The sequence below is a fragment of the Protomyctophum parallelum genome (genome assembly GCF_964188405.1).
Source record: "Protomyctophum parallelum genome assembly, chromosome: 22".
Lineage (NCBI taxonomy): Eukaryota > Metazoa > Chordata > Actinopteri > Myctophiformes > Myctophidae > Protomyctophum > Protomyctophum parallelum.
The window spans coordinates 19053093-19071803 of record NC_139714.1 but is presented as its reverse complement, the minus strand read 5'-3'; the positions used below and the strand labels follow the sequence as shown (position 1 = coordinate 19071803).

At 43.5% G+C, this 18711-nt stretch overlaps 1 protein-coding gene across 1 annotated transcript; it reads right to left on the bottom strand.

Moving 5' to 3' along the window:
• Positions 1 to 1045: 1045 nt before the first annotated feature.
• Positions 1046 to 18169, bottom strand: LOC310853516 (NXPE family member 3-like). Its single transcript, XM_083757892.1, has 6 exons — positions 17881 to 18169; positions 11701 to 11874; positions 8182 to 8933; positions 6115 to 6182; positions 4711 to 4929; positions 1046 to 4164 (listed from the first exon to the last, which is right to left on the bottom strand). Exons 2-6 carry the CDS (start codon positions 11845 to 11847, stop codon positions 3590 to 3592), a joined length of 1761 nt encoding a protein of 586 aa, XP_083614018.1. The 5' UTR covers positions 11848 to 11874; positions 17881 to 18169; the 3' UTR covers positions 1046 to 3589.
• Positions 18170 to 18711: the final 542 nt, after the last annotated feature.

Genomic DNA, 18711 nt, shown 5'->3' with positions numbered 1-18711 from the left:
TTCTGAATCTGTGAACTATAAGTACCTATACATGCCGCTGCGAATATCTCCTGTGGCGCGGAAGCCGTTAAGAATTTTTAATTTGTTTGACCGATTTGGTCGCTTTGATTCTTCTCTTCCTTCCTTGTTTATTGACACCTCATTGTACCGCCTATCTGGCTAGCTAGTGGCGCTATAGCTATGACAGAGCAGATCAGAGGCAGGGACGTAGCCGCACAAGCCAACCGCACACCGGGAGGCGGTACAATAAACGGTAAACAAACAAGAAGAAATAAAGCGACCAAATCGGTCAAACAAAGATTAAAAATACTTAACGGCTTCCGCGCCACAGGAGATATTTGCAGCGGTATGTATAGGTACTTATAGTTCACGAATTCAGAATAACTCAAACAAAAAAAAGCCGCCAAACGCCGCAGATACGATGTTAGCGAGCATATTTATGTCCGCGTTCCAAAATTCCCATACGAAAATATAGTTATGGACAGGGACCCTACACAAAGCGACATCCAAATTTCAGAAAAGCTTTATGGAGGGTTCCGAGAGGGGCTAGTATTCATCATGACAGTCATGTTTCAGGGCTATGACAGCCCATACATCCAAACAGAAAAGTCCTATCTGATGGTGTTAAACAACATTAAACTCACCAATATTGCAGCTGTACGGAAAGCTTGAATTATCCTCCTTCTATCTGCAATGTTTTTGTGTCATAAAAATCCACCGTAGACATGTTATCATGAGCTACTTTCTGTCATGAAAATCCGGTGCAAGTGATGGAGTTGTGTTGGGAGTCTGCTCAATGTTTTGCCACTCAGTCTAGATGAGGGGGTGTGTCCAGTTGGAGAAGTGATGCAGCATGTGAAAAATGAGGATTAGTCTAGACTAGAGAGCCTACTGGTTTACTTCATATAATGTATAATAGGATAGTGAAAAGGGCCAACCATGGATATTCTGGATAAGGGCTATTTTATAATTTAAGGTACAAGGTATAGTCAGCCATGGAGATTCCCCACTAGAAAGCCTAAAGAAACAGGCCAGTATTCTGAGCTCAATGCAAAAAATATTGTCTTTAATCAACCAAAAAGTGCAATAATAAAATCAGACCAGTCTGAAGCGAGTGGTGCAACAGCACCCCCTATTGGTTCTCTAAACATCGGGACAGTCACATAGGTTGGGACATAGGTTGGGACATTGCTGTTCCTTGGAGTGGTCGCAGTGCACCACTCAAAAAAACCAACAAAGTGAATTAAACAGCATTTGACTGTCCTTGACTATCATCAGTGCTACTGACATAACTTCACATAAGTGTAGACTTAACAGAAAAAAATAGATGTAATGAATAACAAAAGCAGCAATGCCCATACAAGGTGCAACCTATCAATCAACCCGATAATCTTGATTACACGCCCAAACAGATGTCACCAGCACAACTATTCTCCATATGCAGAGTAGACCGCGGCCATCTTATCATATAAGTTAATGGCAAGGTGCTACCTACTGGCGCAACTTCATCCAAACAGAAAAGTCCTATCTGATTGTATTAAACAACGTCAAACTCACCAATATTGCAGCTGTATGGAAAGCTTGAATTATTCTCTTTCTATCCTCAAAGTGTTTGTTTAATAAAAATCCACTGTAGGCTATACATGTTATGAGCTACTTTGTGTCCTTGCAGGTGATTCATTTTCTAAGTGCTTTGGAGTTTGGAAGCGCTCGTTAGATATCACTCAACTGCCCTGTGTACCACCTGTTTATAATAATGCAAGAGGCAGCAGGACGTTGCTTTACTGAAAACGAGTGCTTCCAAACTCTGATGGAAACATGGCCGCGGTCTGAAAATGGGCAATATACATCCAGCCGTTCACAAATTCACCCACGTGGCACACAGACAATGTTGACATGATCACAAATATACAGCAAACAGGCGTTTCTGCGGTACTAAAAAGACTGAGTTACAAAATATATACAAACATATCATGAGAACAAATTAAATAAATTAAACAAGTAGCATAACATTCCAACTCTGTTATACTAGTGTAAAGGGTATCATTTCCTGAGTGAGTCTCAAAATACACGTAATTCTATACTGTATAATGAGTGTGCCCCGCGGTAAGCCAGACATTACATACAGAAGCCTATATATATAATTATTTTAAAACAAGCTTATAGTCACTCGTGTGTAACATACGGATGAGACACAGGTGCAGGAACACAAAAAAAACAGATGGAAATGTACTTTTTTTGGCATTTGTGTAGACAGACATACAACAAGGGAAGATATAACAAGAGTGGAGTCCTCGTGCTCACCAGGCAGGCACCCATGAAAACAAAACACAACAAACATACACAGTTCTCCCACTGAAGACAACATACGACAATCCAAAACCATTTACAATTGTGACCGATTGTAAAATTGTATTTACAATAAAACATGTAGAAAAAACTCCTAACCTAAAACCAACTAGGTGGTATATCCGCTACTTAAAGCAGTGTAAACAGTCTATTCGGCAGCATTCAGATTAAGGAAGACGGTGACACAGTGAAGGAGGGCTGGAAAGTAACTATACTTTACTTGTACTGTACTTAAGTACAATCTGACATGAGTATTTCCAATACTTTTCTCAGATCCAATGTTGTACTTTTGTACTCCACTACAGTTGCGTCTGCGATGCGACGCGTTCATTGTGAGTTTGCAGATCTGTGCCATTTTCAAAAGAGTTTCATACATTTGAAAACTTGAAACTGGACATTACGCATAATGAGTACTTTAAGTACATTTTGAAGCCAGTACCTTTGGACTTTCACTCAAGTACAAATTTTGAATTCCGGACTTTTAATTGTTACAGGGTACTTAAGTAAAACATTTGAGTACTTTTGTCCACCACTGGTGGTTAAACCGTTTTTGGGCTTAATCAAGGCATGGAAACGAGAGCTGATTTCTGTCTGTTTAGACCAGTGGTTCCCAAAGTGGGGTCCGGGGACCCCCAGGGGTCCTTGAGGGAGTTCCAGGGGGTCCCCGGCTAAATCATAGTTTGGAACCAAATTTCTGTAACTCTAAGTGTCCAAATGGAACCAAATGGACCCATTAACATTGATTGTGCAATATAAATTGGGGGTCTCAGAGATAGAAATGCCATTAAATAGCGTTCCGTACCGTAGACTAATGCATGTCAAACTGGGGGGGGTCCTTGAAATTAAACGGGTTGAGAATCACTGCTAGAGCCGTAGAAATCTTCTCTTATGGGGGTCCTTGGTATATCTTTTCAAATGGGGGTCCGTGGGGCTTATTAGTGTCAATTTGGGGGTCCTTGACATTAAAATGTTCGTGAACCACTGGTTTAGACAAGAGTTCTCGTGGTGGGGAAGAGTTTCGCAGCTCACTTATGTACTGCTAGTCTCAGCAAGGCATATGGCGTGCTGTCAGCGTGCACAAGAAATATGACGCTGATCGGCCTAGTAACATAGCTGCAACACACGTGCGAACGCCGCACGCCCCCACACACACACACACACGCACGCACGCGGGATTGCACGATCTCCTGGCAGAGCGAGAGATCATCGAACAGAATCTTTAAAATGTACTCTGTCTGAACTATGTTGTTTTTTTGTCCGGGGGCGGCGGGCACACGTGGGACAGCACGAGATCGATCATGTTCTTGACGATGACGTGCGGCGGATGGATGTCGTGCGGCAGCCGGTGCGCCAGCGTCATCTCCCAGGCGTCCACCAGCACCACGCCGGCGGGTTCCAGCCTCCGGAACATGGCCTTGAGCAGCGTGTCCCGCTGCGACGAGAACCAGTCGCTGTACGTCAGGCTCATCTCGCGGTCCAGGGCCCGCGGGTTGGCGCTGCGCACCACCACCAGCGTGGCGGGCGCCCGCCGCAGGAGGCGCGCCACCGCCTGCCGGATGCCCCGCAGGCGCTTGATGTACACGTCCACGGGGAAGGGGTCGAAGTGGGCCCACACGCTGATGACCACCACGGTGTCGGCGCCGCCCGCCAGGCCCTCCAGCTCGTTGGCCACGTAGCGCAGCTCGTTGACGGGCACCACGGTGAAGCTGAGCGGGGGCCCATGGCAGCGGTACGTCAGCATGGTGTTGCGGCCGCTGTCCACGGCCATGTAGGGCCCCACGTGCGGGGGCCCGTTCAGATTGATCTCCTTCAGCTCTGCGATCCATCGGGTCGGTCGGTGGGGGGACAAAAGAATCACCATAATTAGGGTTAGACAAAGAATTATTCATAGTGGGCATTATGCCGGAAGGAGCATTTGTATTGAAAGGCAAAAACTTTAACGCCTTTAAGTTGCTCCATGTCATTTTGACAGGTTAAGCAACTGAAGGTGAACATGGGTGTACTTTTTTTTTTAGGCGTTAACCATAATTAATACCATTGCCGTCAACTGTGTTTACCAGTCAATGGCCACTGAACCCATTTAGGCATTTAGGCATCTACAAGTTCATAGCGCGCCACTCGGTGGCGCGCTATGAACTTGTAGGTCTGCTATTTTTCAATAGCTAAAGAATAACGTAATGCTTAAATCACCAAAAGGGGTTCCCACCCAGAATGGGTTAACTCAGAATTTAACTCTTATTTAATGAGTCTTGGGGGAATTTCCCACACCGACCTTGCACCGTGTCAAAAATATACATTTAAATTTTATATATCACAAATGTACGTCAAAGTTTTGAGTTTGAGTAAAAAGCGGTTATATACCTGGTAAAGCGCTCTTGAGGTACTCAAACCACTGCCTGACAGTGGAGTCACCGTACAAATGGACCATCTTGTACTTCAAACACTGACTGATGGCAGAGGTGTCGTCAAAGTGGCCGACGTCGATGCCAGTGAGCGCTCGCCACACACCCTGGTAGTAATACCCCGAGGGCCCAGCAGAGGGCTTCACTCTGCTGCTCTCCACATCAGGCTCTGCTTGGTCTGGACAAAGTAAATCAGTTTTATTCAGTCGAAATTTAAAAAAAAAAGTTTTCTAAATCATGACAATTTTCGGATAGATTTGAGGCTCATTTTAACGATTTTTCAAAAATAGCAGACCTACAAGTTCATACAAGTTCATAGCGCGCCACCGAGTGGCGCACTATGAGCTTGTAGATCTGCTATTTTTCAATAGCTAAATTATAACAATGTTTAAAACACCAAAAGGGGTTCCTGCCCCAAAATGGGTTAAAAAAATAAATGATATAATAAATAATAACTTCAACATATAGGGATCCATTTTCGTCACCGCATGTTAACTTAAAGCTGCTATAAGTTAAAATTTTAATGACCTGAACAATCTGACACATCTAGGAGACGCAATCTGCATTCAAAGAGGTTCCTAGAAGCTTCAATTGTCATTGGTCGGAAAAAATAAACCTGGTCGCAATGACTAACAAATCAGGAAGCAGACAAGCAAATCGACCAATGACAAAGCTTTTAGGAAAATCTTTGAATGCAGATTGCGGCCACTAGATTTGTCACAGAGACTAAATTCATTTGGGAGCGTTCTACTCATTGCTGGCTGTCTGAATACCAAATAAAAAAATAAAATAAAAAGGTCATTAAAATGTTGACATATTATTGCTTATAGCAGCTTTAATAAGATATACTGTATATAATATTCTGAGATACTGCACTGACTCAATCATCTGCAACTCCATTTTGTATGCACTAAAATGTGTTCAGAGTCAGACTACTACATATTATAATGATTTAGAAAGAAGAAGAAAAAGTTGTCAAATGTTCCTAGAAGCTTTGTCATTGGTCGGAAAAAAAACAGTCTAAATGACTAACCAATTAGTAAGTAGACAGGCAAATTGACCAATGACAAAGCTTCTAGGAAAATCTTTGAATGCAGATTGCGGCCCGAGTGTTCTACCCATTGCTGGCTGTCTGAATACCCCCCAAAAAGGAAGAAGAAATGGTAATTAAAATTTGGACATATTATTGCTTATAGCTACTTTAACTGAACAAAATAATCAGATTAAAATTAAATTAAATTCCAATTAAAAGTATGGATAAACCAACTTCAGAGACAGTAGTGGGGAAGACTCTTGAAATTATAGCATATAGCAATATAATATTGTTATAACATCACAATAAACACAACGTCGTGATCAATACTTTTCTTTGGTTGTACTTTGATGCTGTCAATCCCAGAAGCACGTATGTGGATTTTGATGTTGACATTACTGTGGAAGAGAAACATAAATGTTTCAATTTACACAATGCAACAAATAAGTGTCATCTCGATTGATATTTCACATCTTGCACAGTGAAATGTGTTAGGTATAGCAAATTAACTAAATCAATGGAAGGATTTTTTTTATTTTTTTGTCTTTTTTTATTTTACAAAACATAGCTGAATAGTTATTTGTATATGGCTTAAGAGGTTAACACACAGCCAAAAAGTAAATGGTGCATTTATATTGTGCCTTTATCCAAGGCGCTTTACATAATGTAGATTGTGCATTACATTCACACACACACACACACACACACACACACACACACACTAAGGCTGGCCTGTCCCCGAACATTCGGGGGTTCGAACGTTCGCTCGTTAGGGTTGGCACTCAAATCTTAATTAATGGTTTTTAATTAATCTGCATTCATTGCTGCTCAGAGCCGAAGAGTTTGATCAATCCTCATGGGGGCCCGCCCCCCCCCCCCCCCCCCCCCCCGCAGCCCCGCCTCCCCGCACCCCCCCCCCCGCCGCAGCGCGGAAAAAAATAAGTTGTTTTCGCTGGTACTTTTAAAGCAGCTTCTATAGGCCAATGTCCAAGCCAAGGTGAGGACTTTCAGGACTATATTATTTTTATTATGAGAGAGGGAGAGAGAGAGAGAGAGAGAGAGAGAGAGAGAGGGAGAGAGAGAGAGGGAGATATAGAGAGATACGGAGAGAGAGAGAGAGAGAGAGAGAGATCATAGCTGGCGGCGGGTGCGTTTTTGGGTAGGCTACAGAATTGCGTTGGGGGGGGACTGTCGCGGCCGAGCGAAGCGAGGCCGCCGCCGCGGATTTATTTATTTATTTCCCAAATGGTCTAAAAATGAGTTCTTTAGCATACTTTTACCAATGAATTAGCCTATACACAGACAGCGACTGATCAGCCTATTTTGGACGATATGGGTCTTTTCTCGAGTCAGTGTGTAGTCTCACTAGTCTGTGGTTAGGTCTCTTTGGTGAATTCTTGATCAGTGTTATTGGGCGCGTTCGGAAATAGCGCACAATAGGCGAGTGTGCTCCGGTGTGGTATTTCCGAACGCGCCCTTTATGTCACGCCTCAAGAACAACTACAAAAGAAACCCGATTAGCACTTTTTAACACCTCTTGGACGGCCGGTGTCTCTCAAGACAGACTGTTGCCTGAGGAACAACAGGGGAGGCGCTGTTTTCCCGAATATTTGACGATGGGATTCTCAGATTGCCGGCGGAGAGGTCCAAAATGTTCGGAATTCCCAGAAAATATGTAATGTAAATGTAAAATGTCCACGAAAATCTTCATGGGGGCCGAAAGGGGCCCTAGGATTCTTCATGGGGGCCATGGCCCCGTGGCCCCCACAGACTCTACGTCGCTGTTGCTGCTTGTGCTTGCATTTCTTATAAGAAACGACTTGTGCAATAAATCCCACTGTTGGAAATATCTTGTCTTAATATTAATACTATTTTGGATTTATATACCATTTATATAGGCTTTTATAAGATTTAGATGTTATTCATAATGGTGCTTAAATCCTTCCCGGGGACACGTTGTGAACTTAACCCTTATTTCACTGATAGGCTATGCAATGTCGCCACCCATAGGATCTTTTTATGAATTGCAGCCTGGTTAAAAGCACTCAGCGGTTCGGAGCTCGAAGGTTATTTTTAAAATTAATTAGAAACTAATGGTTCGGATGTTCGCTCGAAAATTCCTGCCGAAGTCGAGTCCTAAAAACAGGGCAGAGGAAAAACAGAGGAAACCATGCTGCACATCAGGAGCAATTATAGGGGTTACTTCAGAGTCTTGCTCAAGGACACTTCGACAATAACTCTGGGGGAGCCCACAGGGTTCGAACTGGGAACCTTGCGGTTCCCGTCCGGTCACAACCCCAGAGCCACCGCGGCCCCCAAAGTAAATAGAAAAGTGGTTCAAATGCAAAGTAAAGTAACCAGGTACATTTACCAACAACATAATTATATGGGGTTCACCTTTGAAAGAGCAGAGCCTCTTCACTGCTAATGTTCGTGTGATGGACACACCTCTTATGGTCGATGCGATCATCGCAGCTCAGCGCGTTCGGCTTATAGCAGTACCAGGGCTCCCCCGTGTGGAGGTTCGTGTAGTTACAAAGCGTCCTTTCCTGGCTCGGTGGCAGACAAACATTACAAACTGTGTTCTCGGAGAGCGAGCCTGAGCGGAAGCCACTCTGGAAGAACACCCTGCCTGGCTGTTCCCTGGTCAGTCTGCGCAGCACACCAACGGCTTCACTGGGATGGACCAGCGTCACCTCCACCTGCGCACGGCCCTCCCAGAGTAGAGGGAAAACGGCAGAGTAGGACCCATTCAGGTGGTCCACCACCTGGCCCGCCACGCCCGCCTCCAGAGATGGATCGTGCAGCCGAGCGAGCAGGAAATCACCCCCGTAGAGCTTGGGCTGACCCTGAAAGTCATGCATTCGGATGAGAGCCTCCAGGCGGTCCCCTACATGCCACTCTCCAGCTCCCTCTGCTGGGAGGATAGTGAAGTGGCTGTGTGCAGGGTCACTGGTCTGCTTGAAGTGAGGAGTGTTAGGAAAGTGTGGAGATTCAGGCCAGCGGATGGATTCTATTAAGGAGCGTTCCTCCAGAGCATCCTCAGGCGATAGCTTCTGACCCTGGCAGCTCCAGGGGCTGCTATCGTGGTGAGGAGGAGGAGGAGAACATTCTGGGGCCTGGGAGGTTGGGAGACTTTTAAATCTGGTCTGACAGAGGGTTAAAAGAGACCACGTTACAAATATTAACAAAAGCAACCATAACAATTTAATTTTAATTCTGATGCTAACTTAAAGGAGAAAGGAAATGAATGTGTAACAGTTGTGTACCTCAATCGTAAATGTTATATTGTAATAACAGATATAGGCCTACTCTAAAAAACTTGCTCCGACACTATAATGTAAAATTCTCCATTCATTGTCAATGGGAATTTAGTGTTTGTGTAAGACGAAGATCTACACTAAATCTACACTGAATGTAGGAGGCTAGCCCCTCAAAAAACATACTCGTGACTAGGGTTGGGATTTGTTAGGATTTTAACGGTTCCGGATCCTTACCGGATCCCTCTTAACGGTTCCGGTTCCTAATATTATTTTTCCCCCTTTTTTCTGACATATATTATGCTTATATTATAACTAATCTAACCAAGTACTTAATAAACTCAAATTCAATTATTGTATTTGCACTTCACAATTGTGAGGTGGCACTATTATTTAAACTTCACCACTACCCCATCACAACACTATCATTGTTGCAATTTGTACTGTATATTAAATATACAGTACACATTGCAATAATGATGTTGTTGTGGTGACAAATGTTGTGTCTTTAATGTTCTGATTAATTTAATATGAAGGACCCCAGTTACCCTAATGGAAACAAGCTTTTCTTGGGTTTTTTCTGCAAACTGTTTATAAAGTAATCAATCTATGGAGGTATATGTAAATGCACCTAAAGGCTGGGCTCTCAACAGTTGCGTGATTAATTTAGAGCCAAATCAAAAGCAGTTGAGTTGCTTATAAGTTGTAAAAATAAGTGCAGACAAATAGATTTTTATTTAATTCATGGCTCTATACTTAACGTGATTCAGACAGAAAGTCATTGGCGTTCTAAATTAACACCATTAACAACAGTTGTACAATAAGCCTAATAAAAAGCTCTGTAGAAGTTAGTCGTTTTTATTTTCTAACGTTACTAGTGGAGTGGGGGCACAGCTTTCCGCAGGCTCTCAAACACGATGTGTCTAGATTCATCTCGTGACTCGTGTAGGCGCATTCATTTTGAGTTGTTTCATCAATGTGGAAGTGCAACTGGTGCAAGTTGCAACAGCCTTTGCAGGAAACAATGGCATTGCATTTATTGCACTTTGCGTGCTCGGCCTCAGAGTCATTTCCCTCTCTGTTAACCACACTCGCTCCGCTGCGGTGACCGCTAGCTGAATGCACAGAACAGTGGTATCCGCCCCACTCACTCACTCATCGCAAAGTGCAATAAATGCGATGCCATAGTTTCCTGCAAAGGTTGTTGCAACTTGCACCAGTTGCACGTCCAGTCGTCCACATTGAGGAAACATCTCAAAATCAATACGCCTACACGAGTCACAAGATTAATCTACTCACTCATGTAGGTAACTTGGCTCTGCTTGCATGCATGCACAGACACAGCGGAGCTAAATGACGACTGATGAGAACCGTTTGGGGAACCGTTAATAATAAAAAAACGATGGAACTGGCTCAGGATCTGCAATGTCGGAAACCGGGTCTGAAATGGTCCCGGTTCCGAATCCCAACCCTGCTCGTGACGCGTTATGAGCTCGTAGGTGCAAAACGTTAGCCTGAGAATAGGGATGATAAGGTTAAGGCCTCTTCATACACCAGTTTGAGGTGATAAGGTGACCACCGAAAACTACAACATGACGTCACTGAGCCGCGGTGGTAAGAGACTCACCGCTCACCCAAACACATCTCTCTGTTTATACTAAAACTACAACATGACGTCACTGAGCCGCGATGGTAAGAGACTCACCGCTCACCCCAACACATCTCTCTGTTTAATACTAAAACTACAACATGACATCACTGAGCCGCGGTGGTAAGAAACTCACCGCTCACCCAAACACATCTCTCTGTTTATACTAAAACTACAACATGACGTCACTGAGCCGCAGTGGTAAGAGACTCACCACTCACCCAAACACATCTCTCTGTTTATACTAAAACTACAACATGACGTCACTGAGCCGCAGTGGTAAGAGACTCACCGCTCACCCAAACACATCTCTCTGTTTATACTAAAACTACAACATGACGTCACTGAGCCGCGGTGGTAAGAGACTCACCGCTCACCCAAACACATCTCTCTGTTTATACTAAAACTACAACATGACGTCACTGAGCCGCAGTGGTAAGAGACTCACCGCTCACCCAAACACATCTCTCTGTTTATACTAAAACTACAACATGACGTCACTGAGCCGCGGTGGTAAGAGACTCACCGCTCACCCAAACACATCTCTCTGTTTATACTAAAACTACAACATGACGTCACTGAGCCGCGGTGGTAAAAGACTCACCACTCACCCCAACACATCTCTCTGTTTATACTAAAACTACAACATGACGTCACTGAGCCGCGGTGGTAAAAGACTCAGCGCTCACCCCAACACATCTCTCTGTTTTCACTAAGCACCGTTTCAGTGGTCACCTTATCACCTAAAACTGGAGTACTATGAATAGGCCTTTAGAATGCTTAAAAAGTGAAGCACAGCCTGGACCATGGCTCAGTGGTCCAGGCACCGTGGCTGGTAATCCAGTCTGGCAGTGTGCCGCGGGTTCGAATCCCGATCCCGACAAACTTGGCTGTTTGTCGATATCTCTCCCCGCTTACTGCAGTCTACCTACTGTGATCTATCAATGAATGGCAAAAATATCTTAAAAAAGGGAAGCTCTCAGCTCAGCACCCTGTGGTCCTCCTCACCTTCAGAATGTTGATGTTGCGCAGCAGGAAGATCAGAGCCGATAGAGCTAGGAAGAGGAAGATGGCTGCATACATGGGCCGGCTATCGGCGACCTCCTTCCTCTTACCACCATGAGTCTTCTTCACCTCACATTCTCCTGTTTCCATGGTAATGGTGTGATACTCACAGTCGCCCTGATATTGTGACCAAACACAAAGAAACATGGACAAACATTGAGACATACTGTAGGTATGAGCAATTAAATAAAGACAAGTCACTGTTGTCTATTTGCATTTTACATAATGCAACCTAAGAGTATGTAAAGTTAAAGTATATTAAATAATTAAACTTCTGTCACACTCATCTAGCCCTCCAGATGTTTGTGTATCAATTTCATATGCTGACTTCAAATGGAGTAGAAGAAAGTCCTGAATGTTTTGTTAACTGAGCTTTTTGTATATGCCTCTCTCTCTCTCTCTCTAGCCCATCACACACCGTCTGCGACCGCCGCACGTCAAAACAGCCGCCTCCATTATTTTCAATGAACCTATCGCACACCGGCGGCGTCCGACGCGCGCTGACGCCTCGCCTGACGCGCCGATAGAACCAGTTCTATTTTCCAGGCGGCGCCGCGCGGCAACGCGTCCCGCCGCGTCGGACGGAGCCGGTGTGTGTTGGGCTTCTCTCTCACCTAGTGCTCACCAGGCACAGTAGGGATTCAGTGTCTTGCTCAAGGACAATTCGACACACGGCCCGCCGATTAAACCGAGAACCTTCCAATTCCAAGACGCTCTATACCTCCTGAGCCACTGCATAAATGGCGTGATGAAGAAGCAGATATCCGTCTATTTAACACCTGAACATGGCGAGAGCGCTCCGTCTTCTGGTTCTCTGGATCTCTTGTCCACTAGTCCTTTCCTAACATTTTAGTCTAGTTTTTATTTATCGACGAAATTGTCAGTATTTTTAGTCTTAGTTTTAGTCATCGTATAGCTTAGTTTTCATTTCGTTTCCATGTCGTTTTCGTCAGTGGAAAAAAGGTAGTCGACGAACATTTTTCGTCTTAGTTTTGAGTCGACGAAATCAACACCGATTGGTGACCTCTGAAGCAGAGGAACAAGACCACGCCGACGTTGGAAAGGAAGTCAACAGCTTCTGTCTGAGATACAGCATCTCTTCCCCCTAATGCTGATCTTATCACCGGAAGAACGGTTGATCTTATCACCGGAAGAACTGCGTGTGAGTGAAAGATGCAACAGTTTGTTACTAAAAATAGAACGGAGCATTTTACTGTGTGTTTTCCTGACTCAGTCCCTCTTTAGCTTAGTTACATTTAACACTGGATAAACTATGGTTAAGTGGAAAATAAACACCACAATTAATGGCAATTAGTTTGCCGATTCGATTACAATTACCAAATTAGTTGGCAACTAATTGAAAAATCGATTTGATTACAATTAATTCATCGATTAATTGTTGCACCCTTAAAAGTTACACAGTAATAGTCTGAATTCTATACTATTAAAACACGTCAAACATTGGCCAAAACCCTTTTTTTTAAATAGCCCTGTATCTACAAGCTCACAATGCCTTGTGTTGCGAGGGGATCCCATGGTAATTCCGACGGAGCATTAGTCCGACATGCGGGAACAACGGTCGGACTAGTGCTCGAACATGTTATGGTTAGGTTAGGGTTTGAGGTAGGTTGTCGGTCTAATTAATGACTGTCGGACCTTGCGAGTCGTTCAGTGAGCTTGTAGATCTGCTATTTTCACAATATGTATTACCCTGTGCTACCGGTGTCAAGCAAAACTACACCTCCTACCTTCCATGTGCTTGTCAGGGACGGGGTTCAGGGTTCAAATCTGATTATTATTGGGGGGTTGCGGCCTGAAAAGGTTGAGGACCACCGGTGCTGTACACGTCCCCATGCGCTCACATACCGCATGCACGGAAAAGACAGTTGCATCCTGTTGCCGGAAAATAAAATGACGAAACCATGAAAAGCTCTAAGGCTTGTTTGAGATGCTTGTTTGAGATGCTTGTTTGAGATGCTGCCGCATGGAAAACGTTTTCACAGTCTTAAAGCCACTGGAAACAGACTGCAAAAAAGCTTCTTTCCCGGAACAATCAGATACATGAAGAACGGACTGATAAGAACCAGAGCGAAACCGGGCAAAGGATAACGCTAGCCCCCGCACGCTAGCCCCCCCATGCTAGCCCCCGCACTACAGGCTGTAATTGCACCTTTTAAAACTAAAATGGCTGTAAATACGGAACATAACCTCAAATTGCCTTCTCAAACTAAATTGTGTCGTATACATGGAACATAACCTACTGTGAAGCTGTTCACATAAAGTTTGCCTAACTTTTGCTACTACAAGGAAAACATGCACAGTAGGCTATATGTTACAATTTTGTTTTATTTTATTGTGTACTCTTTGAATGCTCTTTCTTGCACTCGTTATTCTATCCCTTTGTTTGCTGTGTTTTGTTGTTTGAATGTTATGCTGTCTATATGCTGCTGCATTGTCTGTAAAGGAAGCCAAACTAAAATAAGTTTTACTATGTAACAATAAAGTACAACCTTGAACCTTGTTTACATCAGTGTCCCCCATTTTCAATTCATCAGAACATTTGAAGACGTACAAAAATAAATATACACTTCTGTGGAAAAACAGGACATCATCAAATAAGGAAATTCCTATAAGGAAGGAAGTGAGATCCACATGAAAAGAGGAACAGGTACTAGTGTACACCCTCTCAAGAGTTGCATTTTTCTTTGCATGAGTTAATTTACAAGAGGTCTATACAATTAAGAGAATGTAAAATAATTGTAATTTTGATCAACGTTTGCCTGTTATCTTTCCTATGGTACCAACATCAATACAGCATGGAATTGTGAACAAAGTCTTACACAACACAATATTCTAAGTCTTGGGGCTGAGAGGCTAAATGTCATCAAATGGTGGTTCCGTGGCTCAAATGCAGAATAAATAATGGACCTTGATATGAAAAGGGTTGAAAACCACTGCTCTAGTGCAGGGGTTATCAACGTGTTTTGGCTGGGGACCCCCGGAAATGCTTTGGCTATGTTTGGCCACGACATTTGGAAAACAATGTCTCTTCGGCCTGCTTGTATGTTGTATCCACACCTTGTAAATATGATTCTAACGACCAACACCTAATTAGGACACCTTTTACGTGCCTGTGCACAGCCTCACGTGGCAGTTGGTACACAGCCTGAGGTCCCCAGTCAGACAGGCAGCTGCTGCTCGTTACCGAGTTGCAGCTGAAGTCAAAGTGTGAGGGACCAGCTAGACCTAGCTAAATCTACTAATCAAATGATTCCTGAGCGCGGCACGGCAGCAGCTCACCGCTCCTTGGATGCGGCTCACCGCTCCAAGAGATGGGTCACAAATCGTATGACTTTGACGTCTAATCTGATTATGGGAGGCCTGATAGTATTCACTGACTTAGTACAAAAATATGCAGATCATTGGGTATGATTGCATATTTCTGCATGGTTATCTCATGCTAAAATCTGCTGATGCCTACCGGTATATTGATTTTATTTTTGTTGAACTAAGCTCTATGTGGTTTTGTTTTGTAACTAAGAAAGTTACTCTTCAAATAGGGTAGGCAATGCACAATAAAGCCTTGGCTTCAGCCTACACGTTTTTGGTGTTACATATAATTATGTTTAAAGCACTGGCTGTGAATAAGGACAGTTTTTTTTTTTAAGTTATGCGAATGGCGGACTCCTCTTCAAAGTGATGTGCCATTTCTTTCACAACAATTTGGAGCCCTTGCAACCTCTCACCCTCAAGCAATGGTGTCCGTTTCCTGTTTCTGCACAAGGAGGGCAAGTGCGTTCCAAAAGGTTTTTTTATACCAAACACCCTGAAGGGAACTTGATTCAGCTGGAGGGGCACTTCCTTAAAACACCAACAGTAACCAACTGTGTTTGTCACCAACAAAGTCACAAACATTAAATGCCATTAACAATGAACAGAGTTTAATGTTTGTTCTGTGTGTCCCCCTATACACAGGATTATTGTTTGTCTTTAGTTCAATGTTTGTTTTGTAAAAGCCATTGACAATGAAGGGAAAATGTACTTCATAATGTGTAATTTACGTCATATTGTTTCTTTATTGGTAATGGCGTTTTAATGTTTGTGTTTGCACTGTTTGTTTAACATCAACTAATCAACATGAGTTAGACTTTAATATATTAGCGCCCCTCACTTCACACAGGTGTGATTTTTCGTATTCATTATTAGCCCACAATGTATATAAAATTGTATCTTTATACCCTCTGTATACTAACATGGGGATGGTCGGATATTTGATGTTATTGTCCAATGTCCTTCGTTTTGTGCTCTAAAAACAGACTCCAGTCTATAGGCACAGCTGGTGCCCTGCCTGCCCTCCACCTACATGGTTTCTCTGGCTAACTGTCACCCTGTCTCTCAATTAAGCCAGATAACTTCCACAATGTTCAAATGAGTCAGCGCCTCACCCACAATTAGCTGCAACAGGAACCTTTGGCACTTTAAGTGTTACATTTCCCAGGAATAACTCTGAGAGTGTACAATTGGAACCAGACGTTATGGTCATTTTAGCTCTTGTGTGCAAAAAAAATATTTTGACCAAAATGTGACCGGTCACATCGATTCAAGGCAGTCTATATCTATATTATCAGTTGTAGATTTTGTTTTTTTAATACATGTATGCTTTCAAATGTTACCCATGTGTGAATCCCTTGACTCCTTCAAAACCTCCTCAAAGGGCACCTACGGACGGCTGCAATTCGAAACTATACCCCCGTTTCCCCTTTACTGTATGTTTTTTCCCTTTGCTACCTCCTTACAGTATGTTGATTTCCTTTCCTGTTTTGTATATTTGTACGTCTCAATGTTCTGATAAATTGAAAATGAAGGACCCTGTTGTAATTAGCCCCTTTCGGGACCCTACATAAAGCTTTTCTGAAATTTTGATGAGTTTTATGTTGGGTCCCTGCTCACTACTGTATTTTCGTATGGAAATCCCTGGACGCGGATGTAGAAATTCTCTCTAAAATACGATCTGCGCCAAGTGACGGCATTATTTTACTTGAGTTATTCTGAATTCGGGAACTTTAAGTAGCTATACATCCCGCTGCGAATATCTCCTGTGGCGCGGAAGCCGCTAAGTATTTTTAATCTTTGTTTGACCGATTTGGTCGCTTTATTTCTTCTTGTTTGTTTACCGTTTATTGTACCGCCTCCCGGTGTGCGGTTGGCTTGTGCGGCTACGTCCCTGCCTCTGATCTGCTCTGTCATAGCTATAGCACCACTAGCTAGCCAGATAGGCGGTACAATGAGGTGTCAATAAACAAGGAAGGAAGAGATTAATCCAAGCTTCCAAATCGGGCAAACATAGATTAAAAATACTTAACGGCTTCCGCGCCACAGGAGATATTCGCAGCGGCATGTATGGATACTTATACTTCACATATTCAGAAAGCCTCACACTGAATAATATCGTCATAGAGCGCGGGGAGCCGCGAAACATGTTGTTTATGTTTTAAAATGGGTGCGTCCCATGTGGCATGGTAGTAGTGCAACAGGACCCCATGGACTGGGTCGAACAAAATGTCAGAAACTTCAGTACCATTGGGTTCTGCTTGGAGGGCTACTGTTGTAATGTAAGTGTAATATTATATGCTATGGTGTCGTCCTGCAGTAAGTTAGTTTTTGTATTGACTTGTGCTTTCGTTTGAAATGTACCCACATTCTGCATACTGTCTGTTTATCTGTTATATAATTCAATCAATCAAGCATTCTGATTCTGTAGTATTATTATACCGTTATTCTACCAGCCAGGAGGGGTCAGTGTTGTCACAGTATTCATATGTTTACGGGCTGGGAGTGGCAGTGAAATTCAATTTAGATTAGCCTACAAACAAAAAGATGATCATGATCGATGTCGATTTTTGTCAAAAAGTAAAACGACGTCTCATCAGATTTTTTTGGTCAAAAGTGTCTCCATGCAGAACGATCACATCCCAGACGATCATTCTCACGCTCACGCGTCGTATAGTGTCAAAGAAAACGCCATTAAACTGCAAATCGGCATGTACGTACCGTTTTTTAAAGTGCATGTACACATATCATCTTGTATTTGTAGGCCTACACAACAGTGGAAAGGAAACTCACCAGTTACACCACATCAGCTGATCGCGTAAAGTCCGATCGCGAATATCGATCAATCCGAGGCTTCTTCTTCGGTCTCTGGGCGAAAGAGAAAGTGGCTGGATTGAATCCGTCACTTTTCGGTAATACCTCCTTTCCTTTTACCCGATGTTTGGGACGGACGGACGGACGGGGGGCGAGATTTCGGACTTCTCTCTTGGTAGGGAGACATTTAAATGCATGAGAGCCGCGAGCGACGTTGTTTTTCCCCCCTCCCCGAGTCCTCCTTCTGCTTTCTTCTCAATCTTTCCTCCTCCTCCTCCTCCTGCCCCCCGGCCGGCCTGGCCCTGCACACACGTTCATGTTTCTCACTTTGCGGTTTGCGCCGCTCCGGATTCAAACACAATGGTCTACAATGGGAGGGGACTGGCAGGCACGCACGCACACAGACACACATACACACACACACACACACACACACACACACACACACACACACACACACACACACACACACACACACACACACACACCCACACATGCATGCACACACAGACACACACAGACACACATGCACACACACACACAGAGTATGGACTGGTATATATACTCCCAGTCCCATGCATGCAGCAACTTGTTTTTTTAATGATTTATTTTTCATAATTGTAGGCCTATAAAATTATTCCAATCAAATGTTGGTGTAGCAAATCCACCATCATTCGTTGGGTAGGCCTATAAGGTTTTAACTATAGGCCTAATTTAACATTAATATATATTTTTTAAATTCACAACTATAGCTTCACTGGCTTGTATAACAGTACACATCTTTCGGTGATAAATACATTGCCTGAATGA